The sequence below is a fragment of the Cynara cardunculus genome, assembly GCF_001531365.2.
Source record: "Cynara cardunculus var. scolymus isolate 2C chromosome LG 3, CcrdV1, whole genome shotgun sequence".
Classification (NCBI taxonomy): domain Eukaryota; kingdom Viridiplantae; phylum Streptophyta; class Magnoliopsida; order Asterales; family Asteraceae; genus Cynara; species Cynara cardunculus.
This window is the reverse complement of record NC_037530.1, coordinates 4,691,638-4,703,598: the sequence shown is the minus strand read 5'-3', so window position 1 is coordinate 4,703,598 and position 11,961 is coordinate 4,691,638. Positions and strand designations below refer to the sequence as shown.

At 33.6% G+C, this 11,961-nt stretch overlaps 1 protein-coding gene across 1 annotated transcript; it reads left to right on the top strand.

Annotated features, from left to right (window-relative positions):
- The first annotated feature begins 3,622 nt into the window (after positions 1-3,622).
- LOC112509635 lies at positions 3,623-10,086 on the top strand. Its single transcript, XM_025114701.1, has 4 exons — positions 3,623-3,973; positions 6,543-6,937; positions 7,917-8,110; positions 9,506-10,086. The coding sequence occupies exons 1-4, from the start codon at positions 3,630-3,632 to the stop codon at positions 9,902-9,904; spliced, it is 1,332 nt and encodes a 443-aa protein (XP_024970469.1). The 5' UTR covers positions 3,623-3,629; the 3' UTR covers positions 9,905-10,086.
- The last annotated feature ends 1,875 nt before the right edge of the window (positions 10,087-11,961 follow it).

Below are 11,961 nucleotides of genomic sequence, written 5' to 3'. Positions count from 1 at the left end.
CATATTCAATTATATAGAGTGAATCGTTTTAAATTTTGAATTACATTATATGAACGAAATTGGTTTCACCATGAAAATGTTTCGGTTCACATAATTTATTTGCAACAAGACCCGGTTTCACGTTCATGAAATCTGTTTCATTTTCTTTTTCATAATTTATTTTCAAAATGCACCGATTTCATTTTCCTTTTCATCAAATGGATCAACTACACCATCAATGCAATGGTTTCACCATAAAAATGTTTTGGTTCACCTAATTTATTTGCAACATGAACCGGTTTCACGTTCATGAAACTTGTTTCATTTTCCTTTTCATAATTTTTTTCAAAATGTACCGGTTTCATTTTGTTTCTCATAAAAAAAAGGATTAACTAAACCATCAATGCAACGGGTTCACCATAAAAATGTTTCGGTTCACCTAATTTCTTTGCAACATGAACCGGTTTTACGTTCATGAAACCTGTTTCATTTTGTGGATTTTTTTTGTTCATCTACATTTTGATAATTTCATTCTATAATTCAGTTGTTTCATCAAGACACGTTTCCTGATTATAACTCATGACAATATATGAAATCCAAATTTTTAATATTTTAATATAATTAAATATTTAAATGTTACCATTYATACAATTTCCTTTATTACATTTCCTTAATTAAGATTTATTAATATCTTTCATATTTAATAGAAAATATTGTAAATGACCGAAATACTCTTATTAATTAAATTTAATTAGAAAAAAAAAGAATTTTCCTATTGGTCGAAATTGGTTTACACGATTTCTTAGAAATGCACGGTTTTCATTTGAACGTGCCTATATATATATATATATATATATATATATATATATATATATATATATTGTAAAATTTTATATAATATTTTATTGAGTTTATGTTTGTATCTCATTTTAGTTAAATGTATATGTTACCAAAAGAGGTTCATGGTTAATGAATGACCGACAAATAATCTAATTAATAAGAGAAAATTATTGAAATCATTTTTGCAGTAACAATAAATGGATATGCCAGAGAATATGAACGGTGTTGACGGATATTTAGTCGATGAATCTATCAATCAAAAGACTCCCTCATTTGATGTTGTACTTTGGTGGAAGAAAAATGCTTAGTTATGACATTTTACTACAACCTTAGATTTTAATTTATAGAATGTCTAAAATGTCTAAGCGTCCTAATATAATACTTTGTAGGATGAAACCAAAAAGTGTCTTATCAAAAATAGTTACACTATGTTTATAGGATACTAGAAGGGTACTCGTGCAATGCATCGAGACACATTTCGATTTCAATGTTTCATTTTATTTTTTATTTATGTCGATATAATAATTTTATGTGGTTTTGAAAAAAGGATAATGTTTTTATTTTTGAATAAAATATAAATTTGAAAATATCATATAAAATTTGCAAAAATATATATTAATATCAGTATCAAATTAACTATTTAAAAGTTCTTATTTGTGTATTTTTTTAAATTCAAAATTTTTATTATGATTTAATTCATGGTAATGAAGTAACTTAATTTAGGTTTAATAATATATTTTTTATAAAAATAATAATTAAGTATTCTGTTAGAACTCAATAATTATCCTAATTATATTTTTGATTAATTTATATATAAAATGAGATGTTTATCCTGTATTTGATTATGTTTATCTGCAGTTAGTTACACGAATTCAAATATTGAGTTTTAATAAGCTGTATTTACGCACAATCTACTTGCAATCTTAAGTTTTAAGTAATATGCATTAATAAACAGTATTTTACGCATAAAAAGTGATTTTTAAAAGTTTTTATCAAATGTTTTATAATATAGTATAGATTTTTGGACGTCTTAACAAATTTATATGACACTTTTAAAAGAAAGTATTGTAGTAGCTATGTTATACAACACTACTTGAAAAAAATGTCATATGATCATGAACATAAGTATCCTATAAATAGATGAGTTTGGGACACTTTGCAAAATATTCCTATAAAATAACTAATACGACACTTTATTTAAAATGTGTTCTAAAAAACTTATTGAAATGTCAAAAACGTCCTATAAACTTATTGTAACCTTTTTTGATAGGACATTTAATAATTTGGTTCTATAAACTTAAGTCTTATTAAGTATTTCGTTTGTGAAATTTATGTACCTACTATCCCGCCAATCCAATCAAACATGCCTCAACCCGCAAGGGTTGGGTTGGTTTGGGTTATACTTTTAAATGAGTTGGATTGGGTTGAGATTTTTCCAAACCATCATAATTGGATTGAATTGTAAAAATATCGTAAACCATCCAATCCAACCCGCATACACCCCTGGATATGCACACACAACACATACGGGAAAAAAGAAGATTAGTGGAGGGGAACTGGGGAAAGGTGGTTGGTGAATTTCACAGCATAGGTGAGTTGAGATGGAAAAAGAAGACAAGTAGCTGAGAAGGGGATGAAGATGTCCAAAGGTAGTTTTCGGTATTGGGCCATGGTGCTGAAGACGGCTATTGGAGGATCTCGTGGAGGTTCAAACGAGAATACCTCTATTTTACGAGAACGTGAGAACACTCTTATCACATGTGATAATACGCGTGAGGGGACCCTATGATGTGCGAACGACGTGTTCTACGACTTATGACGCGCCAAAGGTTGTATGCGTCTATGATTTAACATCACATGTGATGATCTTGATAGATTATAGTATCATATCAACACCACCTTATTACATATGATAATACTTGTGAGGGGGTTTCGTGGTGTAAGAGCGACTTGGCTCGCAATCAAGATCGCATCGAAAATCGCTCACGTTTCTGATCTAGTATTGTATCATATGTTATGGAATAATAGTATCACATGCGATTGTTTATAGTAAAAGAGTGTTCTTGCGTTCTTGTAAATTGAAGGTATTCTCGTTTGAACTCTTCCATATATATATATATATATATATATATATATATATATATATATATATATATATATATATACTTGGGATCATGTGAGACCAAGGGTTTTTCGTGAGGCCCGTAAGACCAATTCTCAACCCTTGGATTAGATCTACAATCTGAACATTCATAATCACAAAATTGCCACGAGACTTCTCAATAATCACAAAATTGCCACCGTGCAATTTTAGACCATTTGATTATTAGTTTATAAAATTGATCAATGAACATAAATTGGTCTTACGGATCTCACGAAAAACCCTTGGTCTCACGTGAATCCAATTCTATATATATGTATATATGTATATGTATGTATGTATATGTATATTAATTGGGATCACGTGAGACCAACCTGTTTTCATGAAACTCGTGAGACCATTTTATTACACTTGAAACTTCACAGTAAAACGCTGTGAATGTAACGTTCACAATGCTTTTATCAATTAAAAATACAACAAATAAATCACATATCTTTTTACAATAATTGTATGATTTTTAAATTGTAGACATGTTAGGTTGTTTATTTATGTTTCTATTACTAATAGTAAAATTACTTTTAATTAATATAATAATTACATATTATTTTATTTTATATATAAAAAAAAACCTTGTATAATTTTAAAATTATGTACATTTATTTTGACAAAAGCGACTAGGGGCCGCCGGGTGATTGAACTAGCAATAAAGATGGTTCACTCTCGTTCTAACCAACAGACCACTTCCATGGCGCGGTCATCGCCGATTTTCCGGAAACGAGGCGGTGGCGGTTTGGGGCTCACCGCCGTGGCATACATCGGCGTTGACTATCTGCGCCACCTGTCTCCGTCTTGGCACGAGCTACTACAGCCTTTGCTGTGGATCGTACTCGCACTAATCGCAATTACACGTGTTCCTTTTTATAAGCACTGGTCAGCTGAGCTTCGTTCAGCTCTGATGTTCCTGGCCGCTTTGGTTTTCATGCTCTGCACCTTGCTTTATGAAATGATATCCGTTCGTTCTGTTACCGCCGTCCTCGGCCTGACCTGGCACGGGTACATATTCAATTGTGTTTGTTTTGTTTGAGTTTATCAAGTGATTCAAGTTTAAAATGTGCTGTTTTGAATAATACATCGAGAATCATCAATACATTTGCCAAAAATAGCAAGTCCTCTTTCAGATCTGACGCATGTTTGAGTTTTTGGTTGTAAATTTGAGCATGATCTACTTTTTGCATCTTATCCGTGTCTGATGGTGTTTGAGTGTTCTAAATTTTCTGTAATTACTTATCTGCTTTTAATGTGGTACTTCCCATAAAAATAAACCTTCCACAAATTTTAGCGTTACATTTGGGAGATGATAGGCTTCAATTAATGCAACACCATTAACACACACTACAATGCAATTCTACTAGAAGCGCATTACAACTACTTGGTGCACAAATTTATTTTTTCGCTCGAGTAGAAATGGAGGTAGGTTTTTTATTTATTATTTATATGTTTCTTGAGGGGTGAAGGTGTTCCATTATTTCCTCAAAAAATGTGAGTGTAGATAATACCAACGATCTGTTTCTTTTTCTTCTTAATCAGCTTAACGAGCTTAATGTCGAACATAACGACTTATTCGTGGATTGCTTGTTTCTCGTTTGGTTTTTAAAAGCAATGTGTAGAAACGGCTGAATAGGATAAGCTTATTCCACAGAGGTTCTTAATAGGAAATAACCTATGATCTTATTGGATGGTGTATTTAGACATTTTATAGATAGTCGAACATTTATATATCTTGTTCTAGAGAACTAAAGATCCGTGTAATTTTATTGATGGATATGTTTAGACGCTTTTACTAATAATTAAATATTTTATATATTCTATTTTTGGTGAAACTTTACAATTCGTTTGAAATGGAGTACTAAATATTCACGGGGGTAATCTTTTGCACCATTGCACTTAATGGAACATATACAAGACAGCTATGTATCAGGTTGCCTACTTAAAGCATTGTACAAGCCTCTGGCCACTGTCAAAATGGGTAAACACACATATTTTTTATAGCATTCTACATATAGATACTACTAGCCACTAGCATGTCCGGTATAATTCATTTTTATTTCTGCCAAGTAGGAACTTAGCGAGTTAGCGTACCCAAGTTTGCTATGCAAAACATATGTGGTCATAAATATTTGATTGAATGCTTGAACTTATGATAACGATGAGTTTATACAAGAGGAAGGCTGCAATGAGATCTGAAACATGAAGTAACTATACAAACATTATAAATTGTGATAATGTACTTACGTTATAGACATGGTGCAATTTGTCCTCTATTATTAAATTTGATATGATCAAACAATTGAGATAGTGATAATAGATCATCACACTGGCTGTTGACTAACGATGGTGAATGCAAGGTGTAAATGAAACATTTTGCGACTTTTGCATGTCTAATGTCTTACTGAAAACAAACATGTCATTCCATCAAGAAGTTGACATTTCTCAGTAATCCTTATGATATTTCCACCATAATCTATGGTACCTGTTGGAGTCCCACATCGGCTAGACTGGACCATTTCTACTGTACATATGTTGGAACCTCCCCTTTCTCCTCAAGGGCTCTTTTGGAGAGTGATTTGGGGCTTCCACATATTCTTACAATACGTATAAATGCTCATATGCTTCAAATTGCTGAACATAAATACAGAATGCTGATGGAAGTATTTCATGGCATATAGTATACAACCCACATACACAGAACAGGGATAACATGATTTTGTGGTATCTCACGCAATTAGTGGCTTGAGGTCTCTTCCTTTTCACTATTCATCATGTCTACCTTTAAATGCTTCTTCTGTTCAACTTCCATAAAGATTTATTAGCTTTGAAAATCAACATAGTAATGAGAGCGTGGTGAAGCTGATGAGGGGCTCTTTTAATCTATTTTTGGTCACAGTTGAAAGTAATCACACTCGTTTTAGAAGCCCAACAAAAATTTAACATGTTGAGGATGTTGATGAACTACTGGAAAGTTAAAGCTTACTGATCTGATTTCCTGCACAGAACTGTCACGAGTAATCTTATAATTTTTCATAGCACCATTGAGGTATTGGACATTGGTAATGCTACATGATTATCAGTTCTACATAGTTATCTTGCCTTCATATATACTTAAAGTCAAGCTCATTTCAGGAAGCATGACTCGTCATTGTACGTGAGTTGGTAAAATGGATGTTGCCTGTGCTTGGAAGTGATTCTTTTCGTATTGCTTTGCATGATCATTCCTGTCACTTGTGTATAAGCCGGATCAAGTAAATGGTCGAGGATGCATTTAAGATCATCTTCAATCAAATAATCCCACCCATTCTACCATAAACAGGGTCAACATTCTTGAGACTTCGCATCCATCCTTTTGTGTAGCACTAAACAAGTTAATTGCATTATCTACATGTAACAATGGGATAAGCACCTAGGAAACTGTGTGATCCTAAATATGACGAATGACGAACTATATGGAGAACTGAGTAAAATTACTAAAACCAGACTGTTAAACTTTGACCTGGCAACGTTATAAGCTCATTTCAAGTAAGAATATAGCTCTCAGGTATCTGATTGGCTTTGCTATCTCTATCAGGAGTACTTCACCTCTTCCTGATACTGGGCAGTGGATACTGTTGGGATTGAATGAGAAACTTCCTCAAGTGATTGTCAATATACTCAGGGCTCGAATAGTTGGGTTGCATCATTACCTGATGCTGTTTGTAATGCTTGGTTTCTCTGTGCTGTTTGGCTCCATAGAAGCTCCTGGTCTTGGGATAGGTGCACGATATATGTTCACCATGGCAATAGGACGATTTTTGCGAGCCATAAGTTTTGCATCTACAATTCTGCCATCACCTCGACCTTGGTGTGCTGCAAGTCGGTTTGATGTCCCTCAACATCCACATCGTTGGGCACAGAAATTTTATGTCCCTTATGCTTCTGATTCCGCTGCCATAAAGAATGTCATTCATCAAGATATGGTGTATGGTATGCCTTCCTTAGGAGCTTGTTTTCTACTTCTTTGTCATGTTTATACATCTGTAGTCTGCACCAGTTCTTGAACCTTGCCTAAAGGGGTTTCAAACATCAGGCATTAACTAAAAGGAGAAATAAATGTTCAAATCCAAAAAAAAAATACATAAGCATTTAACACTAATAAATAAAATAACTCCACATCCTTAAAATAAATAAATGAATTATAGTTCAAAAATATAAGTCAGGAACAGAAGCTTTTAACTGATGTAAGTTGTAGAATTACAGAAACAAATAAAAAAGAATGAAGATGTTAATATGTAAATGAGCTTAGAATGATTCAGTTTTTTTCCCTTCGTCCTTTATCAAGCTCTGTGTGTCTCTATATCAGCGGACAGCATAATTAATGACAAGATTAACACATGTTCAAAAAAATCGTTATTTCTAAAGATCTATTATTTGTTAAAATCTACAGAGATAATTACAAAAATGCATTTTCATAAATCAAATTATATTCGGCATTTCAATTAATGAATTCTTTTTACTGTATGGGAAATATCTTTTTGAACAAATCAGTTACAGAAACACCGGACTTTGTTATATGTCTGTCGAGATTAACCCTGCAGAGTCCTTTGCTAGAAATGGAAATAAAAATTGTATTCTTAGTTAGTGCAAGTATGTTCTCATCCCTGCTGTGCATTACTCTAGTCTTAGTGTTGAGCTGTAAGGTTACTGCTCTCTCCATATAATGCAAGATGATCTGTTGAAAATAACTCATGGAAACTGCTACCTTTTTGTTGTTTGGTTACCCTCTGCTTGCCTTTTCCTCTGGAAAATATCTGGACTTTCTATAATATGCTCTTTATATGCATCATGTATTTGAACCAACTTTATGCTTTAATATTATCTTTGTATTGTGTAATAACTTTCCTCACTGTACTTCCTATTTGCTTACAGGATGCAAGTATTAACATCATATATAATCATCTTGCAGACCATGGTGTTGTACAAGATGATGAGTATCGACCAAATTGGGGGTTCATGAGCTTCCTTGCTGATTTCCTCCGACCTCTTCCTGACGGAGAGCCTGCATGGATCAATTTGCTAAAGAAAGCTGGAGGCGGCTGCAATGATCTCCTATACAGTGGGCACATGCTTGTTGCAGTCCTTACAGCTATGGCTTGGACGGTATGTATGCTTTAGATTCAATCAATAATCCTATTGAATAAGTTGACATGCTGCAGATACCATAACTTAGGAACAGAAGGTTTTAATTCATTTGTTGCTGTACAGTATAAAATCATCGGCTTTGATATGCTTGGACTTTGGCATTCTGTAGCTTAAATATATCCGGATATAATGATGATTATATTACTCCCCTCCATCCTACACAAGTTGCAAGCTTTGAATAAGCTTATAGTTTTAGAGAAGTGTGCGACTATTTGCCAAATGTTTAAAATAGTTAGAATATTGTGAACCCACATTAATTCCAATGGTTTGTAATAAAGATGATGGACAAATAGGTAATGATAATTTGGAAACTTTCCAAAATTAGCAGTCTTCCAATTTTTATGAGACATCCTGAAATAAAAATGCTTTCAAATTTCATAGAAAGGAGGGAGCATGTCTTTAAGGAAAGTAGGGTAATTATGTATTTCCATGGTTCTTTTAAGTGTGAAGTTGGTAGCTGTAAATTACGATTAACATATTGAATTCTTACGAAAATTGCCATTTATATAAAAAATAATGTAAATTTTGTGTGCATGACTGACCCCACCTAGACTATGGTCACTTAGCCACCAATTTTTTGGAAAATAACTAAAATATTGTGTCCCACTAGAATAACATTTTTTTTGGAAAAATACCCATTTACCATCATGACGAAGGATCTAGTGAGAATAGCAGTTAAAATGAGAAGCATAAGAAAGGATTTGGACCCTTAATCACTTTTAATCTCACCGTCACCTCATGAATTGCACTTATCATGGGAATTGATTCGGTGCTTCTTGGTGCACGATATTAGTGTTGATCTTCAATTAAGATTGATCCAAGGGTAGACATCCCTTCTCATCATTCTCATAACTTCCATTCTCACCGGAACGGAACCCAACCCTTACCATCATTGCAACTAAACTTATGGTATTTGTTTGATTCATGTGTTGGAATCTCCATTTCGGCTAGACTTGAATAATTTCTCCTTCTATATATGTTGGAACCTCCCTTCTCTCATTTGGACTCTTTTGGAGAGTAATCTGGGGGTTTCACACATTCTCACATGGTATCAGAGCCAAGTTTACCACTCTATGACAATCTGTGCTATTCTAGCCCCCGCACCCATTTTGCGTCCTCCCGACACTGTGGGACAATAAGTGTTCGACTAGCCTTTTGGAGGGGTTGTGTTAGAGTTTCACATCCCACCTTTCTCTCCTTAAAGGCTCTTTTGGAGAGTAATCTAGGGTTCCACATATCTCACATTATGTATTTTGTATCTGTTGAAGAATATGCTAGATATTTGATAATAAATATGCAGACAGTCAAAAAATTTGTATTTCCCATTGCATCAAGTGGTTGTTAATTATGTAGGAAGCATATGGAGGTTTGAGTTCAGCTTTTATCTGGATGCTAGTAGCGCACAGTGCCCAAAGAGAAGTAAGGGAAAGGCATCATTATACAGTAGACTGCATCGTAGCGATCTATGTCGGATTCTTGTTGTGGAAGATGACAGGGTTTCTGTGGCCACTCAAGAACATATCTCGACAAGCAAGGCTAAAGCAGTTGGAAAAGATCGAGGGGAAGCTTTACCAAGCGGCTAAAGATTCGGACTTGAACCAAGTGCGAGACCTCCTAAAACAAGTCGACTCTGCCGGTCAAAACAAGAATCAAGTTGGCAGGGAGAGGGCTATGCAATTTTTTGCTGGCGGAACCATCATTTTTGCGCTTACTGTCGTTGTTCTGGCCTTTGTTTTAACTAGTGATGGGTAATCAATGCGTTGTTGTATGATAGTTTTAGAACACGAATTTTCCACTCATAAACAATGAACACGAAGAGGTAATTTAGATTCAATTTGTTGGGTGGTATTTGCATCATTTGTTCCTGTTAGTGTGGTCAATCCCAGTTGTTTAGTAGGAACGAAGGAAAATATAATGACTTGTTCATCTTGGTTTTCGTTAAGTGCTGATCTATCTCTACATGCTTTGTGCGTGGATTATGGACGAAGGATCGTGTGTGAGAATAGGAGTTAATAGTAAGAAGTGAATGGATCTCAACCCTTGATCACTTTTATTCTCATGTCCCCTTTAATTACGATTGATAAAGAAATTGATTTGGTGCATCTCATTACTGGTGATCTTTGATTAGGATTGATCCAACTTCCATGCTCACTGGAACCATACCCTTAGATTATGAGCGGTATATTTTTGAGGTATTTCGTATTGGGTCTTTAAATTAGTAATTGATAAGTTCAAATTTGTTATATATTTTATGATCGAATCCCCTAAATAATGCCCATTTCCATGGTTGAAATAACCCATTAAACGTGTTTTTATCATTTTATTAGAAGTTAATATAATAGGGAAATCACAAGAAAAAATGGTTGGCAAAATGCAACCCTGACATACCAGGGTCACATCTAGGTTGTATAATGGGATATGAACTTACAGTGCACAAAATGCTACTCTAACATGCTACCCTACCATGTTAGAGTCGTTGCATCACGCACTACCAATTTCATCAATCTTCAAATCTTGACAGTTTTTTTTTTTTCATTTTCTTGATGTAAATTAGTCCCGCCATTTGAGAGGGAGCAGACTTAGGGACGATTACTGGAGCAAAGCAGAGGATTTTGAAGCTTTTCAACCATTTTCTTCTTGTTTAATTTTGTAAGTAGCTAGTTTCTTCATTCCATAATAGCATACGCTATTGATTTTGATGCATTTGGTTTAGAGACTCCTATGTAAAGAACGCTTGAAAAAGTTTATTTGTTAGGATTTTGTATGAATGTCATTGTCTTTTAGTTTATTAATTAATTTGATCAATTGATTTTATACTCATTTAATGAAAAGTCATTTAAAACCTTTGATCCGTAATTGTGTAGGGATTTTCATAAAGTGTCAAAATAATATGTTTGATTTCAATAAGATTTTTTAGTAAGCCAAGTTTGTGAGCTTATTGCTTTGAATCAGTGAATTTTCTAATTCATGAATGTCAATTACACCTGAGGATTTAAGAGTCCGTTTAAAATCTCATTTGCTGTTAAAATTTAACCAAACAGTTTATTTTAATTAATGTCTATGTAAGGGAAAATCGAGGTTGTCAGAGTTTGTTGACAACTATACCCAATTTAGATTTGCCCCGTGTTCTTTTGCACCATAGGAATCGATGATGAACATTTTGCATCATATCGAGGGTGAAACTATTGTTGGATTTTTTAATTATATTGTTTTTAATCATATATTTAGCTTAATTAATCAAATCCGTCCCCTCATACGTAAAATGTAGAAGTCAAATAATTGTTACGAATAATTATTGTAGATTTGACTTGACTTAACACTGTTACAAGTTATATTATGATTTAAGACAATTAAATATTATTATTTGTTGGTTTTGACAGTTTGACCTTAAATGTAAGTTTCAGATTTTCTAATTCTAATAAAAAAGTTATATTAATTTTAACTACATGGGTGGTGTCTGATTGATTTGAGCTTGACTCAAAATGTCAAAAATACCAGGAGGTATCATGTTCAAATCCAAGGAGAAATAAAAATCTCTTTGTGGCCACGGAAGTTCAAAATACGATGACTGCGGCATATCTGTAAAATAGATGGTCGCCTTAGAATTAATCAACTCGCATAGCGGGTTGGATATCCAGGTTAATAAAAAAAAATATATCCAATCTTCGGGTTACATAAAATTTTATACATGTTTTCATGAGAATAGAATGGGGGGTCGAATGTGACATGTTTGAAAAATAGAGGACTCGAAGTAAAAAAAATAAATGTAATTTTCTTCAACCGCAAGCCTCTCCAGCAGCAACCAGTTC